The sequence below is a fragment of the Rattus rattus genome, chromosome 2 (assembly GCF_011064425.1).
Source record: "Rattus rattus isolate New Zealand chromosome 2, Rrattus_CSIRO_v1, whole genome shotgun sequence".
Lineage (NCBI taxonomy): Eukaryota > Metazoa > Chordata > Mammalia > Rodentia > Muridae > Rattus > Rattus rattus.
In genome coordinates, this window is record NC_046155.1 from 63,133,428 (window position 1) to 63,151,996 (window position 18,569).

Here is an 18,569-nt window from a genome sequence, read left to right on the forward strand (position 1 = left end):
CTCCATGCTAATGAGGTATCTAGATGGACCGGCCCCTTCACCAACATTCCTTTCTGCAAAACGTATTCAAACTCTGGTCCACCCTGAGTGAATCACCTGAACCCATTTTCCACGACGAACAAGCAACAAAGACTTTGGACAAGCAAACTGATTGTCTCATCAAGGACCGCTGTGAGGGGAAGTCTTAGTCACGCCCAGACCCTGCCTTCCAAGTCTCCTGCAGAAGGCCCCTCTGACCTTTGGACAAAAACACTCGCCCCCTGAGCTAAGCCAGAGTTGCCCCTCCCCTGGCCCTGGGCTCAAAACTGGCTTGTGCAGCCCCCTTTTCCAGACTCTACCTTATTCCCAGTGGGGACTAGAAGACTGGGAGTTGGGGAACCCCTCTCTCATGAGGTTCAGCCTCCCCGTCTTTCTCACCGGGCTGGGGCCCCCATCTTAGGCTACATTCCTAGACCTCTGCCTCTCCTTGAGTCTGCCTGAGCAGCGTTCACACACCCCAGCTGCGAGGTGGAATGCAGACCCCAGAACCCTCCCTTCCTTAGGAGAGATGTCAAAACGTGCTTTATGGCCTAGTGACCTCCACACTATCTGTAGGACTGAAACCACACCAGATCCTAGGCCCCCAAGTTGCAGAATGCATCCTCAAGGTAGGTGTCACCTATACTTTGCTTTCCATGTAGTTAGGGCTCCAATTAGTCCAATTGGGCTTCCATGTAGTCATTCTCCACACGGAACTGAGATTAACTCTTTCTATGGAACTTTTCTTTCCCACAATTGCATGGTACTTAAATATGTCTAAAATAAACTTCCCTGGGGTGAGAGTCTAGTAGCTCGAACCAACACAGGCTAACTAAGACATACTGGATCGGATTTCCTTCTTGTCCCTTGCAGTTCATTTCCATGCCTACAGTAGAGCCTGGAGGGACCCTTATAATGGTTCACACTTTTCGGTGGTGAGCTGCAGCCCCCCAGGACCCTTCTGTTTGCACCTGCACCTCACCTCCTGGGCCCAGCTTGGATGTACCATGCCTGAGCCTGATCTCACCCTCCACACTCTGACAGTTTCCACAACAATGGATTTCAAGGAGGCCTCCTCTAGTAACCAGTCACCCACCAGACGGTCCTAATCAAACACCCCCCTCCCGTCAGAAACCTCTTTCACTTTAGAGGACTCTAACGCCCACCCATGCCTGCCTCCAGAATCCTGCTCTCTGATTGTGTGGAACAGCACCTGTGCAGGAGAACGGCCCAGCATGTGGACCCAGCTGGCACAAGTACATCAGAGAGGCCCATGGCATGCGTGGTGTGTGATATGGGCAAGGAACGAGTGCCCAGCAGGTGAACATGAATCGGTCTGGCCGTGTATGAGGCCCCTCGGCCAATTCACGTGGTTGTGGCTAGCCCAACAGACACACTGTGATAGCCTGTGGTGAGCGCCGAGCACTCATCTTTGGTCCAGGCAGACCCTGCACAGAGGAATGGGTGGCCTGGGAGCACCATACAGACACACAAGGTAACACTTTGGAGGTCCTCACGCAAGGGATAGAGCCAAGAGTCAACACATGCCTGGCTTGGGCCCTGCAGCAGCCATGTGTGGAAGGGCCCAACGGACATCTCAAATATTGACAGACATCCCCATCATGATAGGGCCCAAGGCTGAGCCTCGGTGTATGCAGAGGTCCAGCACTGACCAAAGCGTACACACGGATCAATGGGGATCTTCCGTGTCCCCCCTCCCTCAACACCCATCCCTCGCTCTGTTCCTCACACACCTTCAAGGACCAGCAGAGGTCAGGATTCTTTCTAGTCCCTGGCAGAAGTATGCTTTTCAGAAATCACTTCAACCAGGGAACTGACACCTCGAGGTCGTGCTCCATGCCACAGCCAAGCACCGTGGCGCATGGCTGACTCTCTTTGTGGAACCATCAGAGCAGGGACCCACTTGGATTGGGACCCACTTGGATTAGGTGACAGCCTTCTTCCCCTCAGAGTCTTACCTGACCTAGCTAGGTCCCATTTCCCTCAATGGGATGACTTCTGACTCTGTGCAACAGCATGAAGGGATGTATGAGCCTGGTCCAAGGTGCTAAAGGGTGAGACCCATCTGGCAATCAAGCATGTGTGATTTGGGCTTGCAGCTCTACATGACTAAACTGTGGGACTGCAAGTAGCAAGGGCTGGAAGGGACTGGAACTATGCCCCTTACCGTGTGCCCTTTTAAATGGACCTGCCTTTCATGGCCTCCACCTGACCCCATGTCAGGAGTCAGCTCAGAGTAGAAAAAGGACTTATGGGAAAGCCCCCCACCCCTTTCTCTCTCCAGACCACATGCTGTCCTGGCCCACCTCTCTAAGGCCCTGCAGTCCTGAAAAAGCTTTCCCAGACCACCCAACTGGGCCTCCTTGCAGTCACAGTCAGAAGAGAAGCTCTGGCTGCTTCTGGGCTACCTTGGGTCCCAATACCTCTCCAGAAACTTAGGTGGACAGGATTCACGATGATGCCCCGATAACGTCCTTTCCCAAGAAGGGGTGGGGGAGTCGTGCCTACCTAGGCTTCCCATAAAATAAGCATCTCTGCATCTGGAAAAGCAAGCATGACAACTGAGGGTGTGGAGGACCTGGAGTAGGGCAGGCTGAAAGGGAGGGAAGGAGGGGGGCAGGATGTTGAGCTTGCACACTTGTGGACCTAAAGCAGCTTAAACAGCACTGGTGGACAGGAAACAGTGGCCCTGACAAACCTTTCCAGACTGAACTCTGGGGCCTTTTCAAGTTCCATAAGGAATTCAGAAGTCACCTCCTGCACTACTGTAGTTAACAAGGTACCCCAGTCACTCAGCAAGGGAAACATGTTTCACAGCAATTCCACAAAATCCCTCTTCCCCTGGAGGGTAGTACAAGCTACTGAGACATCACTTCCGGAAGTATACCACTACGGGGCCTGATACGAAGGAACTGAGCAAGGGAAATAAACACACCTAAAATCCCCCCAAACCCCTGTTACCCTTGTTATCTTGTAGCCAGTGAGACATCACATCCAAAATTGTACTACTGTGTGACCCGATGTCTAGAAACTCACCTAGGGAAATACACCTCCTAACAATCCCCCCAAACCTCTCTTGCTCTCCAGGGTAGTCACAGCTAGTGAGAAGTCGCTTGAAGACATGTACTACTGTGGGTCCCGCTTATCTTGTCACTCAGCAAGGAAAATAAGCACACACACACCCCCCCATACCCAGCTGCCCTCCAGGGTGGTCACCGCTTGTGAGACGTCATGTTCCGAAATGCATTTGCCATGTGTCTCGGGATGCACAGGCACTGAGCAAGGAAAACAGCCCCAAAGCTGTGCCCAAAATGTGCTCTTACCCTGGACGGTGGCAAAAGCTTAATAAGGAGACATCCTTTCTGGGAGTGTTCTATCACAGGACTCAGGAACCCTTGTCTCCCAGCTAGGAAAACCCTCCTCACAGCAGTCTCCCTTAAGGGTGTCACAGCCAGTGAGAAGTCAGCTGCAGCAGTATACCGCTGAGGGTGCCCGATATCTCACCACCCTAGGGAAATTCACCCCCTACAATCCCGCCAACCCACTCTGATCCTCTAGCAGTGTGCAAGGCTATTGGCCGTCACTTCTCTCAGCTGGGTAAATGCATCTCCTACAATACTCCAAAACCCACTTACACTGGAGAGTGGAAACGACTTTCCGACATCACTTACTCAAGCGTTTAACCTTGAGTTTCAGGGAACCTTGTAGCCCAGCTAGGTATCACTCCTCCCACAGTTCCCCAAACTCCTCGTGCCGTCCGAACCTTCAGAGTGGGAACGACTGTTGGACATCACTTCCGGGAGGGTGAAGCTGGGGTCTCGCGATATCTTGTAGCCCAGCTGGGGAATTACACCTCGCACACTCCCCACAAACCCCTCTTACCCTCGAAGGGGTGGTCGCAGTACTTTGCCACCCCTTAAGGAAGGCTTTTGCACTGGGTCTTGTGATCCCTTTTCGCTCTACTACAGAGATACACCTCGTACAATCCCCAACCCCTCTTACCCTCGAGAGAAGGCTAAAACTATCAGAAGTCAACTCCGGAAGGGTTTTACCTCGGCCCTTGTGAAACCCTGTCGCTGGATATACACTTACACCTGCTACAGTCCCCCCCCCCCAACCCCACCTACCCTGGAGAGTGGGCACGGCTTTTGAACGTCACTTCCGACGGGTGTTACCTTGGGTCTCGCGATACCTGGTGGCTCAGCTATCGAAATGCACCTCCTAAGATCCCACAAACCCCACTCACCCTCGAGGGTGGGCAGTGTCATTGGAGATCACTTCCGGAAGGGTTCCAGCTGGGGTCTCGCGATACCTTGTTCCTCAGCTAGGGAATTACACCTCCCACAGAATCCCCAACGCCCCCACCCCCCCGACCCCAAGCCTGCAGAGTGTACTGGGCTAGGGGGCCGATGCTTCCCGGAGGGTTTTGTCTTATGTCTCAGGGTGCCTTGTCGCTCAGCTAGGGGATTTACACCTCCTACAATCCCACCAAGCCCATCTTTCCCTCGGGGGGGGGGTCACGGCTAGTGCGAAGTCACTTCCGGAAGTGCTGGGCCACGATGGAAAATGTGTGCACATGCATGAGATTTGCCAATCTGGTCCCAGGCAGAGGCCACCTGGCAGTCACTCATGTGGGACTTGGGGCCGGGGGCTGGGCGTGTGTCAATAAAAACATCGCCGTGTTGAGGTTTTCAAGGGACCTGAAGAACTCACGCCGCTTTCAAAGAGCCCTACTGTAGGCACCCAGCCTCAGAGAACTTCTGCAGTACCCAGAGACCCTAGAAAGATCCACACAGAAGGTCCCACGTCTTTCCCCAAGCAAACCTCCTGCCCGGTTCACTCCTCTCAGTCCCTGCGACCCTCGCAAGATGTCGTCAGACGGTCCTCTGGGTTCTAGGTCACTGGGTGTGGAATTCGAGCACCAGACATCACCTCAGAGGGAGGCTACCCCGGTTCCTAATATCTGGTCACTCACCTAGAAGAACATACCTCACCACGGTTGCCCTGCTTCGCCTGGAGGGAGGTCAACGTTGGTTGGCCCTCACTTCTAGAGAGTATTCGACCTTTGCGGAGAAGCATGGGGGTGTGAATGAGTGCTCCTGCCCAGTCCTTGTATTTAGATAAGCTTGTTGGGGTTCAGGAATCGCCAGACGAACCATGTGAACACTGATCTCATTTAAGTAAGAACAGTTTATGGAACACACAGCCCGATGCTGGTCAGACCAGGAACATAACTCAGAATTATCTGAACTATGACAACGGATATATTTTTTTTCCCGTCAGCTTATAAAGGAAAAGAAAATCTGCAAAACCCACGACGAGTTCATATGCAGGTGTAGGAAGTGCTGCCTGGTGGTCAGCTCTGACTCGAGATATTTTAAACACAACGACTCATGTTGACCTTTGATTTGGTGGGTCTTACGTAAAGCGTCGTGGAATTTCTTAAGATTAGCAGACCTCATACAGAACATTCGGAACATACAGAACAAATCAGGCTGTGTGGCCAGCATGTCCTTGCTCTGAGGCAAGTCACTTCTCCGTGTCAGTGACTGGCAGGCACGTTAAAGCAACAATATGAAGATAGCTGGTACTCATGGAACGAGAGGGGTACAGCCCACCAGCAACCCTGCGTTTGTAAACAGGAAACGGTGCCCTTGAGGCCTGGCAGGACCCAAAACACCCATAGACCTGTTTTGAGTAGGCCCAACTGTGGAAGTGTGGACCTGGATGACTGTCTGCTGTGCCCAAGGACGTCTTCAGACAGGGCCACGTGGGAGATCCCTAGTCCTTCTACAAGCACACATGCTGTCCTGCCCACCGTTCTCAGTCCCTGCTTCTTCATATCAAAGCTTTCCCACACCACCCTTCCCCTCCTCCTCCACTCCACTGTGGAATTCAGGCTCCCGCTGGACCTTTGCCTCAGGACTCTCCTGGGTCTCAGTACCTAATTGCTCACCTACAGGGACACACATAGCCCACCACAATCCCTGAGACCCTGTTTCTCCTCCTGGGAGGTCCCAGGTCTTCTTCATATCCTCTTGCCCTGTGGAAAACCATGTCTGCCCTGTGTGAGCCTGGCCAATGATGCTGCATCTCTCACCCCTCTGCCATAGCCAGCACGCCCCGTAAATGCGCAAGATTGACTTGAGTTTCGGCTGTCCGTGCAGAAACTGGGATCGCACCTAGGAAGGGCCTAATGTGCCCGGAACACCTCCGCTGCCTGTTTTTCAGTCCCCCTTAAAGTCTGACTTCACAGAACCTGTTTGTGTTCTGAGACCCCAGGCTTTGTGCACGCATGGATGCTGTGGTGGTGAAGCATGGACGACACAGGCCCACAGCCCTTTTGGGAGGACCAGGCCAGTAGGACCATGAAGTTTTCGTGCCAGACAGCAGGATGCGTGGACCTGTGCAGAATCGCGGGGGCACACAAAGGGCCCTGTGGAAGGTCCCTTGTCTCTGCAGGGGCAGACGTGCTGTCCCTACACACATGCCCCTTACCAGTCCCTAGCACCTTGACAAAGCTCTCCAAGGATGGCCCTCTGGGCTTTGTCCACTCCAGGGTGGACTTGAGGCCCATGGCATCACCTCATTGGCCCTAATACCTTGTTGCTCAGCTATTCAGGCATCCTTTCAGGACAATCACCTGCGACCCTCCTTTCCCAGGGTTAGTGCTCACATGCAGATGCCGGCCTTTCCTAGGTGACTTCCCAGTTTGTGCATGCCCACCTGAAAGCTCCAAGCCATGCATGAGACTGGATGAAGTGACACCCACCAAACAATCAATCACAGGACTGTAACTTGAGACTTGAAGATGATGTGCGTGCTGGACTGGTGTCTGTGGTCGGGCCTGCACACTGGGCCGCAGTGAGCCCCTCCTGTCTAACCATCGCTCGTGGCTGCTACTCCAGAGGACCCAGGTGTCCAGTGAGGACTGCAAAAGTACACAAGGGGCAGGGGCCCCTTCCTTTTCGCCTTCAAGAGCTTTGTCTGATCTAAAGGACAACCGAGACTCCTGGCTATCACTGTATTGTTTCCCTCCGGCTCTGACACTTCATGGTCCTACTGTCTTCCCCCAAGGGCTGGGGATCTATGTTGATCACGTTTCACCACCACATCATCCGTGCATGCATGAAGCATGGGGGCTCAGAACACGTGTTCCGTGGAGTCAGGCCTTGGGAGATGCAAGAAACATACAAGAGAGGCAGTTAAATCCAGCCAGCCTCCACCTGACTATTTAGGAAGGAGATTAAGAATTACTGTGAAGGCTCCGGTGCTGTGTGTGTTTGGGGTTTGGGGAATCTACGTGTCTATCAAGATGAGAAATGTTCCATCAGCCCAGCACGGGGTCAATCCACCCCTAGGTAAGTGCCACTTCCCCGTACAGAGGCATTCAAGCCGATATAGGCATGGCAAAGCTCAAGGCAGCCCAAATCGCAGTGGAAAAGTCCCGAATTAGCCCTCACGATGAAGAGATGAGCCGAGCATGCTACAACCACAGAGCAGAATACCTCAGAAGGAAATCACCGTCACTTTACAGGCATTGGAAGCATTTTCAGTGAAATCGCTCTGACCAAAGTCACTCTGTGTAAGGATCTGTATATATGCCATGAGCAGAGTAGAAAAACCCTGAAGAGGTGTCTGTCCAAACTGGTGTCATCTATTCTGGTGACATCTCACTGGATGAAGGCATGGCTGCCTAGAGTGGCAGGCGTGTCTTGGGACAGCTTAGTGGAACACAATTTCCTCTGTGCCTGCGGAAGGGGATGGGTGTGCATGTATGCTCGTGTGTGTGTGTGTGTGTGTGTGTGTGTGTCCATGTATGATTGTGTATGCTTGTGTGTGTGTGTGTGAGTGAGTGTGTGAGTGAGTGAGTGTGTGAGTGTGTGAGTGAGTGAGTGTGTGAGTGAGTGTGTGAGTGAGTGAGTGTGTGAGTGTGTGTGAGTGTGTGTGTGTGTATACATACTCTTGCACACCTACACGTGCGCTCCTGTGTATGTGTGCATGCCATGTGGGTGGTGGTGGCGGTTTGAATGAGAAATCTTCTGCAGTCTGGGGCATTTGCATTCTTGCTTCCTAGTAGATGGTGCTACTTTGGGTAGGCTTGGGAGGTGTGGCACTGCTGGAGGAAATGTGTCACTGGGGGTGAGGGGGGTGCTTTGAGGTTTCTCAAGCCCCCTGCCATTTGAAGTTGACTCTCTCCCCTTCCTCCTTGAGATGCAGGATGGATTTTTTGATGCCGCTGCCACCTGAACTCCTGTGCTGTTTTCTATCCTGTGGAGGTCTATGGTCCTCCACGTTTCCTGCCGAGTGATCCGGAATGCTTATTTGCGTCAGGAGGAACAGACAAAGTGCCCGCCTTTCTAATTCTGGCAGGGGAAGGGGGAACAAAAGGCGGCCCTCTCAGAGGTGGGCCCTGCTCTCCTTATTTTAGAAGGCAGGAGGACAGAAACTGGGATCTCTTGTCTTGCCTCGTCCAAGACCCTCTGTGGTCAAATCTAAGGCTGGGCACCCTGGAACGGCAGTATCACCTTTTGTACTGTTTGCACCCTTACTTACTTTCATGTGTGCAGCTGCAGGGGATGGTGGGAGAAGCAGGTGACAGGGATGTAAGTGAACAGTCAGCCTCCCGGGTGGGTGGATTAGTACTTCCTGATTTCCTCAGAGAACTGGCTACTAGGAGAGAATGTTTTCCCGATGACACTGTGGTTGCCATGACAACGGGGACAAGCCATTCTTTCCTGGTTACAGATAGGCTTGAGAAGGACACTCACAGACTGGAGGGGTGGAGTGACTAGACAGACGTGCAAAGCGCGTAGGTAGGTGCCTGCAGCCAACCTGAGTGTGAGAGCTGAGTCTGCGAGTGTACCTTGGGAGCGCGTCTGTGCTCTTCCCCGGGACAGGGAAGGTTCTCACCACTACTGTTTGAAGAGAAGCCCCAAGGACTGGCTGCTCACTGAGCCCTGTCCCTTTGTCCTCAGGTGACACTTCTTTGCTGCTAGCTTTATCTTTTCAGCCCCTGAGCGCATAGTTCGCCATGTAAACGGACACCTCCCTCTCTGTTTGGCAATGATTGTCACATGTGCTCTTCTTGACAGGATGACCCTGTTTGTGTGACAGCACCTCACCCTGGATAGTTGTGATCCTGCCGGGCCCCGTGTTGTCTGAGAGAGAAGCTGGGAGGCATTTAAGGAGGAGGTAAACACGGATGGGGGTAGGGTGCGGGTGGGGGAAACCTGCAGTTCCCTTGGTGTGCCCTTGGAGAATGGTTGAAGCCCAGTGGTGACTTCTTGGCCTGGAGACCTGACACAGGGAGTAAAAAATGCCTCCCAAAGACAGCTAGCTGCCTCTAAACTGGCCACTAGTTGCACTTAGACAGACCAGAGGGAGATAAAAATCAGTGTGGCATCGACACCCAAGGAAGGGGCAGAGTTTGTCCCTTCTGCAGGTATTAGTTAGAGTCTGTGTCTCAGTCTTTACTGTGCTCACCTCACGGTTGGGTGAAGAAGCCTCAGCCGGGTTTTACACGGTGTGTGGCTGGGGCTGCTCTCTGACCCGCCAGCACATCTGGATCACTCTGTGTATCTCTGCCCCCAGCCTGTGAGCAATATGCGTTGTAGTACACTTCTTGCACCCACCCTCTCGTCAAACTGTCCCCTTGCCTGCCTGTCTTACCACAGGGAGGGAAGCCATTGCTCCCCAACTGGAGAAAATGTGAAAAGAGGGTTTGTGTGCAAGTTCTTGATAGAAGGCCTTTGGTCCCCGGGCCAAAGTGTGTGTTGAGACGGGGATCTCCGGATTCCACCTCCCAAACGTCTCTGCGTGTCCCTGGGGAAGATGGTGTGCCCTTTTCACCAGAAAGGTGGAGGCAGGCGGCAATACTGCTAACGTCTAACCAGGATGCAGGAAACGTAAGGACAATTATGTGCCCAGGAGCGATAGGCATACACAGAGGGAATACTCACGGGGGCGAGCGTGGACTGATAGGAGCACAGACACATTTCTTTAGGACTGGGTTCCAGAGGCTGGACGCATGCCCTGGTTTGTGGGCTTGAACACATGGCTGGTATTCCCAGGCACGTTTTCTAACTGAAGAAGTATATGGGGCTGAGAATGCCCTGCTTGGGAAAGCAGAAGCACGCCCAAGGCCTTCGGGGGTAGAAAGCGTGGACTCTATAGGTGTGACTTCGGGCGACCGTGGTTTCTAAGGGCACCCTGTGAGCCCTGGTGCCTGGATGGTGGAGAGGCACGGTTGGACGGGGTTCGTTTTGCCTAGCTGGAAAGAATGTGCGAGGAAGGGCCAGCAGAAGGCAGCCTAAAAGTAACTGAGGTGTTCGTGGATTCCTCCATTATCCTCAGGACTCCAGGGGCTGGATCAGAGGAAACCAACCCTGGGAGATGACACAGCCTCCCCTAGGGAAGAAGGGTCACTGTCCGTGACCCTAAATTGAGCTCCGCACCTCCACAGTACACGTTTACTATTTAGCCATGCAGAAGGTGTGCCCTGAGACATTCCTAGACTGCTTTATGTAGAAAGCCACTTTAGGCTTCGTGAACTCTGGTTTGAAGTCGGTAACACTTGGGAGGGAATGCAACAGAAGGACACTGCCCATTTGTGGAGTGAATTGGGAACTAGAGTGTACCACCAGGTGTTCATGGATACAGAGGTTTGACTGTTCATGGATACAGGAAGGACTGAGGGATCACACGGATATAATTTGTCCTCCCCCGCCCCCATATTTCTGTATGGTTGGAAATTCCTACAGATAAGGTCTGAGTCCCATGATAAGCTCCGTTGGCCCATGCTCACAGAAGGAACGAGGGAGTAACAGGATTGCACAAGAAGAGCAGCGTCCTTGGGAAGCTGTTTCAGGAGTCCAGAGTCCACAGTGCTCAGCCTTACTGTGTCTGCTGGTACCCAGGTGATAACCTGGATCACTTGCATCCTGGCCTAAACAGTGAGCAGTGGTGGCATGAGCTCACCCTGGTCCTTCCTCTGTGTTGTAGTCCATATCTATCAGCAAGCACAGTGGGCCTCTTTTGAGGAGCAGACAGATGTTGAATTTGTTCCACACAGGCATGCATGACATGCATACTGCTGATAGGAAACACACTACTGGCTCAAGGCAGAAGTAGTCAGTAACACAGTAGCCAACACCCCCCCACACACACACACACCCACACACACAGCCCACACAACACACACACTCCAGGATACAACACACACACATGGAAACGGGCCAGGGAAAAAAACGTGATGAGATTCCACTGAGATGACCGGGGAGATGGAATTCTGTCGAGAGGCAGAGTATGGGGGAGCACGTCCAGAAAGAGCTATGCTACAGATGAGAGTGGACACCGTTGTACTTAGGGGTGGGCAAGGTACCATCCAGGCCATCAAGTAGCTGTTTTAACTTCCATTGTGTTTAAGACTTTGTGGATTAAGGTCAGGCCGCAGAGTTTGTGTGCAAGAGAGTTCTGTGGTCTGGGATCTCTTGTTACAACAGTGTCCGTCACAGGAAGATAGGGATGTGCAGGGTCTCCTGCAGACTTGAGGTTGCAGCATGGGGGTGCACAAATCCAACAGAGGTACCTGCTTACCCTCCTGCTCTCCACCTGACACTGCTGAGTCTGCCGATTAGCAAGCATTTCTCCACAATGAAGCGCTTTCTCTTTGGGGCTCGCCCCAAGTGTGCCCTGTGAACACTCGATGCCACAGTGAGGCCCAGGCTGGAGTTGGGAACGAGAGATCTGAACCAAAAGTCTGGTGGCACAGGGTTTGGTGGGGGGCACTGAGACAGAAGGGGACCAGCAGCTATGACAGAAGCCATCCTTATTTGCAAATCACCACGAGCATTTCCCCAGCCCCATTGCTCTTCAACCTGGTAACACACTGGCCTGGAAGGTGAGTGCAATAGGTGTTCACAGGCTTCCTGGGGTTGACAGTGCAGGACTACCTCCCTAGGAAAGGAAATAATGAGGCTGGCTCCCTCACCCCCAGGGAATCCCAGGACACTGACTGGGTGGGCAGGAAAGCACACAAGCCTTGTAAAGACACCCACCTTTCTGAGAGGATGTTCACAACCCCAGCCTCAGATGGAGGGTCAAAATCGTTGTGACTGTCTCCCACATATGCTCTGGAACCTTCCATGCCTTCTCCCACACCCTCCCTTCTGTAGAACAGACTTTGTGAGCTCCCTTGATTTCTCTAGCCTTACCTCACTGAGGTGCTGCTTCCTTGTCCGCTAATAGGTGGTGATCTCCTTCCTAATGCAGCTCTGCTTCCCTCTGCCACCTTACAGGACACGCCCACACCATCCTGAGCAACTGAGGAGTCAGTTCAAACTTCTCATCCAGATTCTGGAGGGAGGACAGCACCACAGGGCAGGAGAGCAGAGCCAGAGAGGACCGGCAGGCAGTCAAGGTGCCCAGAACAACCAAAGGAGTCACCCTGTCCTGATCAGCACAGCCCCAGGGTCCAGTCGCCATGGACTCTGCAGAGTATGTGCTCTGTGGCTGGAAGGGTCAGCTGTGGCCCGCAAGGGTGTTGTCCAGACCCAGGACCCCAGCCCATAGTAAGAGGAGAGGGACGCCTTTCCTGGAGGTCCAAATCCTGCCTGTGGGTGAGAAGATGAGAGTGAGGAGCACCGAGGTGAGGCCTCTAACCAAGTCTGAAATCATAAGCATTGCCTCCTTGTCAAGAAAGGAGTCACGGGGCTCACCAGGGCAGAGCAGGGCATACAGAAGAGCCCTCAAGGTGGCACTAGATGTTCTGGGCGAGGGGACCTGCTTGTTTCAAGGAGGAAGACCAGGCGGCCGAAGAACCAGCACAGTGGCTCCAAAGATTCCAAAAGAGCAGGCCGGCTCCAGCTCCAGCCTAGGCCAGCGCCTGTGCCTGCGCCTCCAAGGGCGCAACCAGAAAGGCCAAGGCGTCTCCCAGAGGAGTCCTGGGAAGCGGGGCCGCCCTGGCCCTGTGTTGATGGACTCACAGAATGTGCCTGCAGTGCAAGGGGGGGAAGCCCAGGCCCACACTGCTGTAGGGCCCCCTCGCCTTGTAATGCAAGGGAGAGTGTTAAGAGGCACCAGAGTGTGGCCAAGTAAATCGGAGGCACCTTTGGGAAATGCTGGTGGTGATCCAAGGAAGAGAAAGCCAGTAACATCCAAGCCCAGATCTTTGAGTGCCCCAGCCTCCAGGGAGGGTACCCGGGCTAAAACCCACCACCACCACCACCACCACCACCACCAGCAGCAGCAGCAGCAGCAGCAGCAGCAGCAGCAGCAGCAGCAGCAGCAGCAGCAGCAGCAGCAGCAGCAGCAGGCTGCCTCTGGGCCACGGAGGCGCATCTCTGTCTCACCCAAAGCTCTCAAACAACGAGTTCGGTGTCCTGGCCTAGAGATCCGGGCAATAGGAGCCCAAAGGAAGACCGCCCTCCCAGAGAACAAGGACCATCCTGCCCCGGGAACCCCAAAGCCTGACTCAAAGGGGGCATCGGCAGCCTGCATTCCTCCAATCCCAACGCTGCGGAGGTCACTCCGCATAGCTAGCCGAAAAAGGAAGGTCCGTGTGCTGTGCACACAGTGCGGGCTCCCAAAACTGGGACCCCAAGTGCACTCAAAGGTGACTAACACCAGGTTCAAGAGGAGAGGGGCCAGAGTTCCTAAAGATGCTCAAGCCACCAAAGTGGCTTCTGCCCAGGGGCCCAGTACCATCGAGCGGGGAACGCTGGTCTGGTTCAAATTTCAGGACCTTCCCTTCTGGCCAGCGGTGGTCAAGAGTGTCAGCACCATTGACAAGATGGCAAGGGTGCTGTTGATCGAGGGCAACATGCAGTTTGAGCGCAGGGGTATCCGCGTCCCTCTCCGCAAGTTGAAGCATCTGGACTGTGGGGAGAAAATATCACTCTTGAGGAGAGCCAGAAGGCTGTACGCCCATGGCATCAACTGGTGCTTCTCAGTGATCGACCACTACAGAGAGGATCTCGCCTGTGGCTCCTTCCTGGGCTCCTTTATGGAATACTTCACCGCCCAAGCCAGTTACCCACTGAGGAGAGCCATCCAGGAGGGCGACCTGCACATCGATTTCCCCAAGGTGAGCTATGCCGACCTGGAAGATTGGGAGGAGGAGACCACCCCAGGTGGGAAGGGGCCCCACAAGAAATTCCTGCCTGACCGCATGAAGGCCGCTTGGGACAGAGCTAACCAGAAGCTCGTGGACTTCATCGTGAAGAGAAAGGGGGCCGACCAGCACCTGATGGACATTGTGAAGGGCAGAAAACCGTCCAAGTGGCTGGACGCTCTTTGGAAATCAAAGAGGGAAGTCCTCTGTATTGAGACCTACCTGGAGGACGAGGACCAGCTGCATCTCGTGGCCAGACATTTGCAAGAAGTAGCCAAGGAAGCAGACAAGGCCCTGCTCTCGCTGGCAAGAGGAGACATAGTGAGGTTTACGATGGAGGTTCTTCTTCCAGAAGCAATCATCTGCTCGATCGCCAACCTGGATGAGCTCAGCTACAAGGAGGCAGAAGAGAAGTACCTGCGTGGCCCACCCGTGCATTACCGTGAGAAAGAGCTATTTGACAAGAACATCTTAAAGGCGGCCAGGAAGAGATCTGCAGCCAGGATTCAGGCTGCCAGGCACCCTCCTGTGCACACTCCTTAGAAGGGAGCTTCCTCCTTTCAGCCTTCACCCCTGAGGCTCCCAAGACAGGAGACAGGAAGCACCTCCAAACGGGAACATCTGGGAGACCCTGTGGTGTGCTATGGCCACTGTCAAAGATCCTCACAAAGTGTTTCTTTCCCCCTCAAAATAAATATCGATGTTCATGCTTGGCAGTGTTTATGTCTAAGTCGGCTCTGCCAATCCTGTAAGCTTCAGGCCAGGCCTAGCCTTTTGGCTCCCGTTCGACTGTGCCCAAAGCGCACAAGTCCCTTGGGGGCACCTCTCTGGAAAGTCACCAGCCCTGTGTGGAGTATTGGCTAGCTAGAGCACAGGCTGGAGCCTCTCTGCACGGACCCCATGCACCTAGACAGCACACCAGGTTCCTGATGACCCCGGGTCTCCGACAATCCTCCTCCATACTACCTGTCCTCCTCTCTCTAGGGTGCTGCTATGGATGGGGCTCGGTTCCACTCTTTTCTCCATTACTTTGTCCTTCACTCACTCACACTGAGGGAGAGGAACAGATGTGTGTTTTGAGGCTATGCTTTGAAGGCACAGAAGAACTTGGAAATGTTGTGACCCTGGAACAGCAATGCAAGGAACAAAAGGAAACAAAAATGTAAGAAAACAGTCTATTGAGTTTTAAAAAAATCAATCAATCTCTCTCTCTCTCTCTCTCTCTCTCTCTCTCTCTCTCTCTCTCTCTCTCTCTTCCTCCCTCCCCCCTCCCTCCTCCCTCCTCTCTCTCTCTCTCTCTCTCTCTCTCTGTGTGTGTCCTTTCTCTCCCCCTCTCCTCTGTTTCTGTCTCTCTCTGTGTGTATGTCTGTTTTTCTCTCTCTCCCTGTCTCTCTGCATCTCTCTGTGTTCTCTCACCCTCTCTGTGTTTATGTTTGTGTGCATGCACAAGTGTGTGGGAGTCATAGGTCAAGTTCCAGTGTCTTCTTTAGGTATTCTATTTTTTTGTGACAGGATCTCTGACTGAACCTCTTTCTCACTGATTGTTCTAGAATGGCTTACCATTCAGCTCTTTTGATCCTCCTGTCTCTGTTACCCCAGTGCTGACATTAAACATGCCTGTCCGTACACCGTTTTCCCCTTTTGTATGAGTAACTGGGTAATGAACTCGGGTTTTCATCCCATGCAGGAAGCACTTTACATTCTCAGCCATCCTCCACACGCCAGAGACTTCATCCTCTTTAGGAGAAAGTTTTGCGGACCTTGTGGGCTGACTGTCTGCAGCCGTACAGCAGACATTGGTATCTCTGCTTTTCTCACATTTCTGAGATCAGAGACTTCCACTGTTTGTAGAAAAGGGAGGTGGCCTCTCGTTCCTTGGAGTTACTGACACCTGGGGCGTACTGATGAGAAGCAGCCATGACATACCTCCCAGAAGGTTCTGTTTCCTCTTCTTTTGTTCTGTATCCTTGAATTTCCTTGGGGACATGGGACTCCATTCCCCTCCCCAGTAAATTAATTTTCAGTGTTCCTCTGTTTATTTTTTAACCACGATGACCTCTGTATTGGTGGAACTGGTATTGAAGTCACTCACTATCTGTGTACTAGTCTTTAACTGTGGCTTTTCATTTTTCCACAAAATTGTGTGTACCTGCATTTGCTACAAACACCGCTGGGCTATTTAGCTGGTTTGTCACAGTGACAGCTAGACTCCAGACCTAGGTGTGGAGAAGAATGTTAGTAAAGGAGACCATTATGGCCCTGAACACTCACGGCCTGCATTCCTCAGGACTGTAGACTGTGCCTCATGACCTTATGACCCTAGCTCCAATCCGTGTGTGTGTGTGTGTGTGTGTGTGTGTGTGTGTGTGTGTGTCTGTGTCTGTGTCTGTGTCTGTGTGTCTGTGTCTGTGCGTGTGCGGGCCTATATGCCTTGCTGAGGGAAATGGGAGAGTGGAATTGTGGGCAGGTGTATATGAGGCCTAGCAGAAACAGGCAGGCTTCCAGTGAATTGGCATGAGTCTGTAGGAGAAATAAGGACCAGTAGGGAGACCAGAAGAAGTTGCCTGCCATGCCTCTCTTAAGTGTAGTTTATAAAAGAAGAATATATAATTTTCCTTAATTTTTCTGTTAATAACCGGGCCATTTTCCACGCTAAAGATGCTATTTCAAAACTCTCCCAATGAATTAGTTGGTGACTTGGAGGCATAGAGGAAACGATATTGAAGCACACATTTTTGGAACCCACAGATACTGGCACTGTACTAAAAGTTGTGAACTAGCCTGCAGAGTACTTCTAGGTGGGGTGGTGGGAAGTTCATTTGAGTTGGATCCACATGGTGTTAATGGAAGTGCACACATAGAGAGTAGTAGCATGGAGTGAGATCCACACATGGGCTGCAAGTATGTGCCTCAATCCTTATGAGGGATTGCCTAGTCGTGTAAGCAGCATTCTCAGACAAAGCTATGAACTACCCCCGAGAGGTGTGATCCAAATCTGTCCAGACCTCACAAAGAACGTCCATGAAATGTGAGCAACACTAATCCTCAAAAATTGCACAGAGGGGGCTGGGGATTTAGCTCAGTGGTAGAGCGCTTACCTAGGAAGCGCAAGGCCCTGGGTTCGGTCCCCAGCTCCGAAAAAAAAGAACCAAAAAAAAAAAAATTGCACAGAGGCAGAACCACATCTACCACAAAAATCACGAAAATTTCTATGCAGAGACCTCAGTAACACCTTCCATCCAGGAAAAGACCTCCTAGAAACCCTGTCTCATTTGTAAACACCTAGAAATTCTTATAGATACAAGACTGTCTGTCCCTTACCCTTTACTCCTTCTTGCGTCAAACATGGAACCCTCGTGCCCAGTGTCTCTAAATCTACACACGCAGCCTACATGTCTCCTCCTTTTGTTCCCCAGGCCACTTTCTGCTTAAAACTCTTGTGGGTAGAAGGACAGCACCTCATACTTTCTCTTGTTTCACATTCTCATGCTCACAGCTTTTCCTCTTCCCTCACAATGGCTCTAAAATCCCTAATGCCCAGAGTGGGGCCTCACCCTTGGTCTAACAGAAAAGTCTTTGGCACAGCATGTCTCAGAAATAAGAAATGTGATCGAATGGTGGCAGACAGTCCAGGTCAGAGGAAGACAATGTTTTACCTCCCTAATTGTTGAACAATGAAATGATTCAGATGGCCCCTGGACAGACTGTCAAGTTCCATCATCCTTGTCCTCTTCCTCTGGGTAATCCAGAGTCTCTGAAGAAGAATTTCTGTGTCAGGCTAGAGGGAAGAGGAAACTGAGTGACTCTGCCTAAAAGCATGTACAATGAAAAAGACCTGCACTAATTGTCTAGTCAGCAGGGGCGTGTCACTGTCACCTGTCTTATACTCCTCAAAGGCACCAGAGTTTAAAATGAGAAGAAAGACTCAGCAGTGCAGTGAGTAAATGTAAGGCCAGACTCCAGGGGTGGGAGTTTAGAGCCAAAGGAGGGCAAAACCCCTGGCCAGGCAGAATTTCCACCAAGCTCGAGGTCACAACTGAGCTACTCCTACAACCAGATCCACAGTAGAAATGTTCCACAGAATAGCATGAAGCTGTGCAGCACAATGAAGCTGCCACTAAGCCAAGTGTGACTTTAAGGCAATGGACACCTGGCAAGTCCGTGTTGAAATGTGCTATTCAGACCACATACTTATCAACTTCAAAAAGTTAGTGCCAAACCTCAAACAAAAAAGAATGATTAATAACCTTTTGTATTGATCACATGTTAAAGCAATACACTTGGGTTTGTTGGGTAAAATAACTCACAGTTTAAATTCATTTCACCAGTTAGTTTTGACTTGACAGAAAATCTACTAGATTTCAAATGCTCATGTGTGGCCCACATTATGCTCCTATTAGCCAGCACAAACCCTACA

The 18,569-nt window shown here is 52.2% G+C and overlaps 1 protein-coding gene across 1 annotated transcript; it reads left to right on the top strand.

Moving 5' to 3' along the window:
- The first annotated feature begins 12,523 nt into the window (after window positions 1-12,523).
- LOC116893873 (PWWP domain-containing DNA repair factor 3B-like) lies at window positions 12,524-14,868 on the top strand. The gene is made up of 2 exons (XM_032895596.1): window positions 12,524-13,243; window positions 13,337-14,868. Exons 1-2 carry the CDS (start codon window positions 12,524-12,526, stop codon window positions 14,693-14,695), a joined length of 2,079 nt encoding a protein of 692 aa, XP_032751487.1. The 3' UTR covers window positions 14,696-14,868.
- Window positions 14,869-18,569: the final 3,701 nt, after the last annotated feature.